Here is a 12,167-nt window from a genome sequence, read left to right as displayed (position 1 = left end):
ATGTATTCTCAGTGTTGTAGGTGCTCAAACTACTCAGGTGTAGCTAATTTTAGTTCTAATTTTAGTTCTGTTCTAATTTTCTTGCCTCATTCTAATGTTACTTTTGTTGTAGCTGTACTCAGGTGTAGATAATTTTAGTTCAAAACAGGCTCTGAGGTTCTTATCTAGTTTTACAGAAATACAGGAAGAGTTAAACAAAGGGTCATGAAAAGGACAAGGATTAATAGTGAGGTCACAGGACTATTTTAGGCTCTAATAGCACTTTTAAACTTTATTACACCTTTAAAGTACTAATATCAGAGGGTAGGGATAGTGAGTTAACAGGTAAGGTTAAACCTTAGGCAAGCTTTTTTTTTAACAAGAAAAGGAAAACAAAATAAAAAACCGCAAATAACCAAACAAATTGCAGATAGGGTTTAAATACAGCTAGGGCTTAAAAAACAAGGAAACCAATTTTAAATTAAATCTAAAATGTTAAACTAATCCTCACATTCTTTAGAGAACAGGTATTTCCCCCACACACAAGAAAACAAGCAGTTAGCTACTTCCTGTAACTGCTGAAGCTATTCAGCTAGTCACCTTTAATCCAAGTCCAGAATGGCTAAATTAACATTTGAAATTAAATTAGCATTTGAAGTAAAAGGCAGCCTGGGAAAGAGAGCTCTTGTCAGAGCAGCTCCCTTTCAGTAATAACTATTATTAATAAACCAAGGGCTGATTCACTCATCCTCCGTTATTGGTTAGCTCCCAGTCAGTGTGATTGGCTCCAGTGGGGTGTAGAGATTTGCCCTAAACAGGCCCCAGCTCTTTGAGGTAGCAGGCCCTGCACCAGTGCTGAGATCACACAGTTCCAGTGACAAAGTGTCTGGAACACGGGAATAAACCAGTGAGTTTAGCAGATGTGCGAGTTCAGCAGCAAGGTGAGAAAGCCAGGGCACTATTCTCTCAACTTCCCTAAAAGGGTAAGTGCACTTTCCACAAACAGATCTACATAAATAGGAAATTTATTTAATAAGGTATCTTTTAAAAAGCAATTATGAAGATAGAATGCAATATATATGACTATTTGCCAGCTGGACAGAAGTCATGGGTGTGTGCTTGGTGCAAGGAAATCCAGGTTCTCAGGGAATTAATTTTAACTGTGAGGCCAAATAGCTGACCTGGAGAAGCAGAGACTATCAGTTACGATCATGGAGAAACCATCCAGGACTTGATAGATGTGTCCCACTCCAGGAAGGGCAGTCCCACCTCTGCCAGGGAGCATGGGGAACAGGGCATCGTGTTGAAGAAAGGGGGAATGTTTCCTCAGAATGGACCCTTTTTACAGTTGGTGAACAGGTATCCTTTCACACCAAGGAATGATCCCTAGGCAGGTAGAGATGGAGGCTCTTAGTAGTTGGTGATTCAGTCCTTAGGCATGTAGAGAGATGTGTTGGGAACCCTCATACTGACTGCATGGTAACTTCCTTGCCTAGTGCAACACTATGGATGGTTTAGATAGACTGGTAGACAGTGCTGGGGAGGAGCCAATGGTCATAGTACATGTTGGCACCAGCAATGTAGGGAAATGTAGTTGTGTGGTCCTGGAGGAAAAATTTAGACTACTAGGCAGGAGATTCAAGGCCAGGACATCCAAGGGAGCCTTCTCAGAAAGGCTGCCTGTTCCAGGTGCAGGGCCAGCTAGACAGGCACAAATTAGGAGTCTCAATGTGTGGATGTGATGATAGAGTAGAGAGGAAGGGTTTAAGTTTGTTAGGCACTGGGATGCTTTTTGGAACAAGCAGGACCTGTAGAAAAGAGGTGGCCTCCACTTCTCCTAAGAAGGAACCAGGCTTCTGGAACTTAAAATCAAAAAGTGACAGAGGAGTTTTTAAGGTAAATCTTAAAAACAGGAGATTAAATGGTCCCTGGTTCAGGATGGTCCGTCTCTAAGAAGGGGTAGTGGTTACTGTTTTAAAGGGATTAGGATTGGCCACTGAGAGAGTGACAAACGATACTGACTGCCTGGCAATGTCTAGAAGCCATAGGAGGAAAGTTGTGGGCCTAACATGTCTGGGGAATTACAGATGTTTATATGCAAATATTAGAAGTGTCTGAGGTAAAATGAGGGCACTGGAATGCTTAGTGTCAGAGGAGCTATATTATAAGACCAAACACCATGATGATTGACTGCAAAATTACAATATTCATCAATATGTATAAATGTATTCATAAAACACTATTACAGATTTGTTTGATTTTATCATAAGTATTTTTACCACACAAGGGTTGGAGGTGGCATGGCTCTGTATGTCAGAGAAGGTATACAGTCCAGTAAAACTGAGAATCTAAGAGAAATAGATTTGCTTACAGAAACGCTATGGGTGGAAATGGTGGGCCCAAATGGAACACTTAACCCCGGGAGTTTGTTGCTGCCTACCAGATCAAAGGTTAGAGGATGATTTAAAAACAGCAAAGAATTAAGGAAAGCAGCTTAGGGGTCCCAAATCCCCCGCTAGGCCTGGAGACCCCCGATTTGGAGCCTCCTCCTCCCGCTGGCCATAAAAGGGAAAGCGGGGGGGAGGGGGAGAACAGCAGCCCTTCCCACCCAGCCCCGATCGCAGCAGCCAGAGCTCTTCCGTTTTCTCAGGCTGCTTCCCGCCCCCAGTCAGCTGGCCGGTGAAGGGAGGGGAGCCCAGCCACGCCCCCAAAGGACCATGTGCCTTTGCACCTCCGGAGGTGAGTGAGTTCTGTCTCCTGCATCAGATTTCCCAGAAAGGGGGGGGGGGGCGGGGGGGAGGGGGGTGGAGAGGGAAACGTCTTCTCATAGGGTATAATGGGGAATTGATCTGGAGGTTTCGGGGGCTCTGGGGGAGCTGTTTTTTGAGGTAGAGGCACCAAATTTTCAATATAGTATCTAGTGCCTCTCCCCAAAGTATCCCCCAAATTTCAAAACGATTGGACCAGGGGATCCAATTCTATGAGCCCCAAAAGAAGGTGCCCTTATCCTTCATTATTTCCTATGGAAGGAAGACATTTAAAAAGGTGTGCTGTCCCTTTAAATGTGATGGCCAGAACTCTCTTGGAGTTCAATTATGCTTGTCACACTCTTGTTCCTGGCTCCGCCCCAATGTCTCCTGGCTCCACCCCCAAAGTCTCCTGGCTCCACCCCCAAAGTCCCCAGATATTTCTTGAATTGGACTTGGCAACCCTAAAGCAGCTAGATGAACTAAATGTGTTCTAATAGGTGACTTTAACTACCCTGTGTTCAAGTCTGGAGAAAGAGGCTGGGTTTCAAGATACTTTCAGTGACTGTGCCATGAAGCACATGGTCACAGAACCTACCAGGGGAGAGGCAATCCTGGACAAGGTCCTAAGTAATGCTCAGGACCTTGTGAGAAATGTAAACATGATAGCAGCAGTTGGGAATAGTGCCCATGAGACTATTAAGTTTAGCAGTTATGTAAATAGGGAATTGCTCCGAAAGAGCAACACAACCACATTTCATTTGAAAAGGGTTAACTTCTCTCAAATGAGAGGGCTTGTGAAGAAGAAAATGAAAGAGAAGGTAAGTAGGGTCAAATCCCTTCAGGAAGCTTTGGAGAGAAACTACTGGAAGCTCAGATAAAATACATACCGCAGGTCAGGAAAGACATGAATAGGTATAGAAAAGGCTGGCATGGTTAACGAACAAAGTAATGGAAGCAGTAAAAGCTAAGAAGGATTCCTTTAAGTGGTGGGGTTAGTCCAAGTGAGGTAAATAAAAGGGAGCACAGGCTTTGGCAAATAAAATGCAAGTCGGTGATCAGGCAGACAACAAGGGACTATGAGGAACAGATTGCAAAAATCATAGACCAACAATAAAAATTTATTCAAATAGATTAGAAGAGAAAACCAGCCATGGAGGCAAAGGGTAAAAGGAGTACCTATTTTTCTACAAAACGACCCCTGCTCCTAAGTAAACAGCAAACTCAGCAGTCATGGGATAATGGAACAAGTCCTCTTGTGGATTAAAAACTGGTTAATTAACAGGAAAAAGAAAGTGAGTATAAATGCACAGTTTTCAAAGTGGAAGGGGCTAAACAGTGGGGGACCATAGGACTCAGTACTAGGTCCAGTGCTTTTTAACTTCATTAATGATTTGGAGTTGAGAATAAACTGTAAAATGGCTGAGTTTGTGAATGACACTATGCCTTTAAGCAGGGGTCATTTTGTTGAAAAATAGGTGGTGGAACTCATCCAGGGATTGTTATGCCGCTGCACATACTATTCAATGGACAAGGAGGTGGAACTCTCAGACAGAGGAGGTGGAACTCTCAGAAAGATTCAGGAGCTGGGCTCCTGTGAGCTCTCACTGAGTCCGAGGCCTGCCTTTAAGGCAGTACGAAGAGGACCAGGGAAGTCTGTGAGGTTCTCCAGAGGGGTCAGTTGAGCCTGGGCAAATGGACATCAACAGGACAAATGAGGTTCAATGTGGGCAAATGCAAAGTAATGCACACTGAAGATAAAAATCTCAACTATACATATATGTTGATGGGGTCCAAACTGGCTGTAACTGAGATCTTAAGAGTTGTGGTAGATAATTCACTGGAAATGTTGACTCAGGGTACAACTGCAATTTAAAAAAAAGGCAAATGCTATGCTGAGGATTATTAGGAAGGGGACTGAAAACAAATCAGCCTGTATCATAATGCTTCTGTATAAATTCATGGTGCAGTCTCATTTTTCATACTGTGTACATTTCAGGTCACTGCACCTCAAAATACACTGTAGCATCAGAAAAGGTGCAGAAAAGGGCAACTAAAATGATTAAGGGGATGGAACACCTTCCCTATGAAGAAAGGTTAAAGAGGTTAGGGCTCTTTAGCTTGGGGAAATGATAATTAAGGGGTGCATGATAGAGATTTGCAAAATTATGCATGAGAAAGAGTACAGAAAGAAGTACTTTTCTTTTCTCACAATATAAGAATTCATAGGCACGCAATGAAATTAATAACAGTAGATTTATAACAGACAAAAGAAAGTACTTTTTCACCCAAAAGCATAAATAACATGTGGAATTCAGTGCCACAGGAAGTGGTGGTGGCTACAAGCATAGACTGGATAAACATATTGAGCAGAGGTCCATCAGTGGCTATTTGCCACAAGGTATAAATGTAACACCGTGTCTGGGACAGTCAGGGGTTTGGGGTTTTTTAGCTGGAGCACACCAGAGCACCACTTTGGCTGGCTTGGCCAGGGCTCTGGCTCAAATAAAAGTCTCCCATCTCCGGAAGAACTCCAGCCAGATTCACGGGTTTGGGTTGCACTGGGGAATATGATGCTCTATATTCTTGGTGCTTAGGGGACAACAGTGGGAGGTTCCCAGGTGAGTAAGGATGTATGGGAAGATGGGACTTAAGTCCCTACACACACTATAATCTTGATTTTAAATAGCACCTGAGAGCTACTATTCACCCCACTGGGAAGAGTTACATGTAAAAAGGTAAAAGTAGTCCCCTGTGCAAGCACCAGTTGTTTCCAACTCTGGGGTGATGTCGCATCATGATGTTTTCACAGCAGACCTTTTACATGGTGGTTTGCCATTGCCTTCCCCAGTCATCTACACTTTACCCCCAGCAAGCTGGGTACTCACTTTGCCAACCTCAGAATGATGGAAGGCTGAGTCAACCTTGAACTTGCTACCTGAACACAGCTTCTGCCAGGATCAAATTCAGGTTGTGAGCAGAGCTTGAACTGCGATACTGCAGCTTACCACCCTGCACCATGGGGCTCTACTGATAAGCTAAAGACAGGTTTTCCCAGCGGGACAAATAGCAGCTTCCTGGGACCATGTCAGGCCAGGAAAATGCATAGGAAGGAGGTTGAACCACTATATCTTCACAAACCTCTTCCAAACTGGACTTGTACAGCTCCAAGCATGGCACATCTGGCACCCAAATCCACAAGGGACATGAAGATTTTGTGACATGTGAAGTGGCTGTTCTGGTGTTATCTGTACAGAGCAACTTCCTTCTATTGACTGGAGTCAGGATTGTTAGAGGTTTACAATGCAATCCTAAAAAGAATTACACTCTTCTACTGACTTCAACTGATGTAGAACGGTGTAAATCTCCTCAGGACTGCACTGTTAGGGATGCTGTGCTGCATCGCAGAGAGTCACAGCTTTCATTGATGCTACACTTCTGATGTAGTTTTTGTATGCTAATTTTATTGGCTTGTATCCAAGGAAATGTGCATTCTTCCCACTCAGCGAGGTTTCCTACTCCCTCCTTCCTGCTGTAGCCCCGGGAGCTTGCCAGAAACCCTCTGAAACAGCATACGAAGTAGTCCTGGGCGCTTTTTTTTTATTTATCTGTTTAAAATATTTATGTCCCATAACTCTCAACACAGAGGCCCCTGAGGCAGCTTTCCATCTTGACAATCAAACAAGCTGTCAATAAAACAGGAGAACCAGCACTCAAACATTGAAGCAGCAGCCTTCAAAAAATCATCTCTGGGAAACTCGCAGCAGTAAAATCAATTACAGAAACAATGCCGAAAGAGTTCCAGCCGCCGGAACATTTGCAAGAACATTTCCAGCAGTTAGGAGAGCAGTGGGAGGGGGAAGAATCAAACCAACCAAGTCAACACCTCCTGCAAATGTACCACCCTAAGCCTCAGGGGTGGATGGAGTGAAGTTTTAACCAGTCAATGGCCTCCAAAGAGTTGAACCGTCTTTAGAGTTGCACTTGTAACCTTTCAGAGGGCAGCCATGTTGACTGGCTGTAGAACAGCTAGAGATAAGTCCAGGAGCACTTTATGGTTTTCAGTAGGGGTGGAATTCTAGCAGGAGCTCCTTTGCATATTAGGTCACACACCCTTGATGTAGCCAATCCTCCAAGAGCTTACAAGACTCTTTTTTGTAAGCTCTTGGAAGACTGCCTACATCAGGGGTGTGTGGCCTAATATGCAAAGGAGATCCTGCTAGAATTCCAACCCTGATTAAAACTATAAAAGTCCTCATCTAAACAATGTACAGCCTGGAGGTTGGCAACCCTAAGCAAAGTATATTGTGTAGTGTGAGCGATATCATGTGTGGCCTAATATGCAAAGAAGCTCCTGCTAGAATTCCACACCTGGTTTTCAGGGAATAAGCTTTCAAGACTCAAAGCTGGCCTCCGAGGAAGGGAGCTTTGACTCTCAAAAGCTTATACCCTGAAAATCTTCCCACTCTCTGTGGTGCTGCTGGACTCAAACCTGTTAATCTGGGTTCTTCCAGCACTAGATCTCCCTGAGCAAGGGAGCGGAGAGCCATTGAAGTTCAGTAGTTTAGCACATTTTTGCATGTTGAAGGTCTCAAGGCCAATCTCTGACACCTCTAGTTAAGGAATGGAAGCAGCTGGTTTGGGAAAGAACAGTCAGAAGTCACTGTTTTATTTTATTCCCGTTTTATTTTATTTTTAAAAGCTATAAGCAGTGCCCGAATAGGGTTGGGGTCACTGAATCAGGGGAATGACATTTGAAGAAGGGGCATTTCACCTCTCCCCCCATGCCGTTTGTCCAATCTAAATTCCCCTCCCTTGCCACAAACTGCTTGAAGAGATGCAGAAGATCCATAATGGGATCTGAGCATTTCTGTTTTAAAGCTAAGCAAATCAGATCTGGGGTATGATATTGGGGTAGTGTTTGTTTGTTTTTTAAACCCATGGACCAATTTTAAACTTGGAGCTTCTGCATGCAAAACATGGAATCTCCCAGTGAGCTATGAGCTCCTGCCAAGGGTTCCGGTAAAGTCTCTTGTGAATGCCCCAACTTGTGTCACCATGTTCCCTTCTCACTCAGGCTTGGGAGGTTTTCAAGCATACGGCATGGGCAACTTCACAAAACCAGAATGCTGCAGGGAACAAACACTCAACAAAGTTGGTTCAGGGTTGCTTTGATGTATTTCAAGGTTTTCTTGCTGATAAGCCCGAAGCACCTTGTCATGTGCTGTTCTCCTTATCCTGTACTACGGCTGATACAATTAACTGACAGGCCATAACCTGCTGTCATGGGAACTACTTAAGTAGATGCTCAAGAAAAGAGTGGTAAGATATCAGCGTCAAAAATAAACAATTGTTTGGAACATCTATCCACCGTCTTCAGGAGCTGGTCACGGCTCAGCAGTTTAGACAAGACAGATTCCCTTAAGAACATTGGGTTCAGCTCTCTAGTCCAGAGTACACAAGGGCCCAGAGTCAGTTTCTAGTATCTCCTGTTCAGAAAACTCAGGAAGCAAAACTGAAGCGGGGGGGGGGGGGGACTGCCTAAATCAGGGGTGGCCAAACTTGCTTAACATAAGAGCCACATAGTATAAATGTCAGATGTTTGAGAGCCACAAAAGACATGAACATCAGATGTTTGAGAGGAGGGAGGGAGGGAAGGAAGGAAGGAGAGGTAGAAAGAAAGTAACTTTAACTTTAAATGCCTTCTCCAAGCCGACAGCTGGCTTGGCTTGGAGAAGTGATTTAAAGAGAGAAATGCCTTCTCTAGGCCAGCTGATGGGGGTTTTGAGTGCTACAGATATGTGTGAAAGAGCCACATGTGGCTTCCGAGCCAAAGTTTGGCCACCTCTGGCCTAAATCTTTCAGAGTTGTTTGCCATCCAAGTGTACAACAGTGAGGTAGATTGGCCAAGACTGATGGTCTGATTCAATATCGAGCAGCTTCGTATGATCTTTGCTGACTTAATTTACCTGCACTTTCATAACCAATCCCTACTCTGTGTGTTTTATGCACCCTCAAGTCATTTCTGACTTATGGCAAGACCCTACGAATTAGTGATCTCCAAAAAGTTCCTTGATTGGGTAATTATTTCTCCATTATCTAGACTGAAGTTCAAGTTTAGCACATTTTTGCATGTTGAAGGTCCCAAGGTCAATCTCTGGCACCTCTAGTTAAAGGAACGCAAGCAGCTGGTTTGGGAAAGAACATGACCCCTACCTTATAAAGCAAGCATTTCTCATGCTCTCATGCATCATGCAACTATTCCCAAACTGATTCAGTACAGTGAGATGGAAGACACAATTTAGGGATAAATGGGTTTTCCTGGGTCTCTTGCTTAATTGATCTAGAAATCCACTCAGTGTGGAAAGTTCCATTTTTCCTTCATTCCAGCTTGATTAGGAAAGTTTCTACAATTCTGAGATAGGAAGAAATGCAGTTTGCCAGACTGCATCAGCTTGCAATGACTTCAGCTCATCAGCTTTCTTTCTTTTACAATATTAATACACAAATGTGCACTGATAAAACACTGCAGAAAAAAACCAAATCGGGTTGCTTTGTTTCTGATGTTTTACCAAAGCATACGCACCACGGGCCAAACTACTTGTTATTTTTTCAATGAGTTAGGTCTGGGTTGCTTTATAGCTGCAGGGAAAGCTACCTTGGGCTTGAAGAACCCAGACTCCATTTGTTAAAAATGTAATATGTTGTTTGGCCCAAAGTGTTTCAAGACAGGGACTGTGGCTCAGAGACAGAGCTTTGCAAATGAAAGTCCCAGGTTTAATTCCTGGCATCTTCCTTGAGGACCTGTGGCTGAAGGAAGGGAAGGACCTTTCTCCACCTAGAACCCTGAAGAGCCATTGCCAGCTAGACCATCAGTATAAGGTACAGGTGTTCACATCACAACAGAACCATTTGTAAAAAAAAACCCGTGTTTGCAGTTCTTTTATCACTGTCTGCATTGGCAAAACATGGCGCCACTGAAGAATTGTAGTATACCTGACTAAGGCTGTGATCACACATGCTAAATAATGTAGTTTCAATCCACTTTCAGTACACTTTCAAACTTGATTTTGCCAGTTCGCACAGTAAAATCCAGTAGGAAAGTGCACTGAGAATGGATTGAAGCTGTTAGAATGTGTGATCACCACCTATGATTGCTGTTCTGTAGAATTTGCAAACAAGTGCACATGGTTAACATATAGATGGGGAAGCAACCTACAGGGACTGGAAGAACAAAAATCTGCACAGAATTGTGCATGCACATAGCTCTGCACTAAGGTGGGGGGTTTTGTTGTTGTTGTTTTTGGGGGGTGGGAGAAACCAAACCAGAGCATTGATATATTTCAGATGTCTAAAATCTGTATTATAGGTATATCCCCAGTCTGATTTAATTCAATGAAGTGTGGTAACTATGTTCACTTTTTGATATTTCTAGCTTCATTAAACACAATCCTGGGTCCCGATACCCTCTGGCTACAAACTCTTGTTCTGGGAGGAGTACCTACATATGATTTAAGAAGCACTTTCCCCATAAGCCCAAAGAAAAGGTACTTGAACGGTTAATGGGAGAAGGAACAGAACTCGCTGGAGCAGCAAACGGCCGAGCAAGCACGAGTGAATGAGAATTACTTACGGGTAATAGGAATAGGAATAGTAGTTCCTCCTGGCAAGCGTGCAAACAAAGAGAAACAGCAGATATTGCATAAGCAGCTTTTTCTCAGCAATAATGAAGGGGAAGTGGGGATATCTGGAGTGACACCAGGGCATTGTCCATGCAAGGGAAGAAGAGGGGGGGTTGGGAGAGAGAGGGAGGAAGGGAAAAGGGACTGAGGAAGCAAGTGGCCAGAGATGGGAAACAGCTTTCTGACATGCTCACTGCCAGTGTGAGGACAAGCAAGGTTACCTGCTGAACTAAAGCTTCAGGGCAAGGATGCCAAAGAGGTCTCTCTCCTATCCATACCTTCACACAACATCAAACTTCAGGAACATTTTAGACAAACCCAATGGACAACATGGATCTGCTGCTCTGGATTGCCGCACAAAGAGTGAAACAGAGAGGCTCCAGTTGACATGGGGAGCAGGCACTCTCTGCAAGCGTAAACCAAGCTGGTTCTTACCTTTCAAACACGGATGTGGCTGAAAGCATAAAATTAGGATGGTGGAACAATGGTGGGTAGAAAGTGCAAGTTTTTCCATGCTTTTCCATGCTCACATTCTGACATCTTTCATTTAGGGTGGGAACTGCATCTGAAGACGTCTCACAACCAAACTCAGCCTACCAGCTTTCTAACACAGAGGCAAAGTAGGAAAGGCATCTATGCCTATCTGACTTTGGGACAAATCTATTTAGGAAATGACTTTTTATCCTCATAATGGCTATATAAAAGCTCCAGGGATAACACTGCAGAGCTAACTGTAACCAAAGTTGTGCCATGGAGAGCATTAAATTTATATGAACTTGTATCAGAACAGAAAATAACTCTTGTGGGCAACAGCACAAACATACACCTTCACTTCTTTTTTTTTTTCAGTTCCTGTATACAATAACTGGGATGTGCAATGATACAGTATAGCCCCATCTCATCAGATCTCAGATGAGAAACCACCAAGTAAGACTTTGCAGAGGAAAGCAATGGCAAATAACTTCTGCTTAATTGCACACGCGTGCACGCGCACGCACACACATCTGTAGAAAAGAGCAAGAACCCAGTAGCACCTTTAAAAGGTAAAGGTGGTCCCCTATGCAAGCACTGAGTCATTACCGACCCATGGGGTGACATCACAACGTTTTCTTGGCAGACTTTTAATGGGGTGGTTTGCCGTTGCCTTCCCCAGTTATCTACACTTTACCCTCAGCATGCTGGGTACTTATTTTATTGACCTTGGAAAGATAGAAGGCTGAGTCAACCTTGAGCCGGCTACCTGAACCCAGCTTCCGCCAGAATCAAACTGAGGTTGTGAGCAGAGCTTGGACTGTGATACTGCAGCTTACCACTTTGTGCCCCGGGGCTCCTTAAAGACTAACAAAATCTGTGCAGGGTATAAGCTTTAGTAAGTCATGGCTCACTTCTTCAGATACCTGAAGAAGTGAGCAGTGACACACAAAAGCTCATGCCCTGCCACAAATTTTGTTAGTGTTTAAAGTGCTACTAGGCTCTTGCTCTTTTCTACTGCTTCAGACAGACTAATATGGCTACCCTTATTGATCTATACACACAGGGGTCATTTTGTAGAAAAATAGGTGGTGGAGCTCATCCATGGATTCTTATGCAAGTATAGCCACCTTCAAGATGGGTTTAGATAAAAATATGGAGCACAGGTCCATCAGTGGCTATTAGCCACAGTGTATGTGTGTATATAACATTTTTTGCCACTGTGTGACACAGAGTGTTGGACTTGATGGGCCGCTGGCCTGATCCAACATGGCTTCTCTTATGTTCT

General features: G+C 43.7%; 1 protein-coding gene across 12 annotated transcripts in view; it reads right to left on the bottom strand.

The window, feature by feature from the left end:
• Positions 1–12,167, bottom strand: part of PTPRU (protein tyrosine phosphatase receptor type U) — a 495,642-nt gene that overhangs the window by 110,152 nt on the left and 373,323 nt on the right. For 8 of the 12 annotated variants that reach the window (XM_060257887.1, XM_060257891.1, XM_060257888.1 and 5 more), the window contains exon 15: positions 10,360–10,389. The exons of the other annotated variants lie outside the window; for them this stretch is intronic. In XM_060257887.1, the coding sequence (XP_060113870.1) occupies positions 10,360–10,389 (30 nt within the window). The remainder of the gene's footprint in view (positions 1–10,359; positions 10,390–12,167) is intronic. 12 annotated transcript variants of the gene reach the window in all.

Source organism: Heteronotia binoei, chromosome 17 (assembly GCF_032191835.1).
Source record: "Heteronotia binoei isolate CCM8104 ecotype False Entrance Well chromosome 17, APGP_CSIRO_Hbin_v1, whole genome shotgun sequence".
Lineage (NCBI taxonomy): Eukaryota > Metazoa > Chordata > Lepidosauria > Squamata > Gekkonidae > Heteronotia > Heteronotia binoei.
Note: the sequence above shows the minus strand (reverse complement) of the source record. Positions and strands in the feature narration are given on the sequence as shown.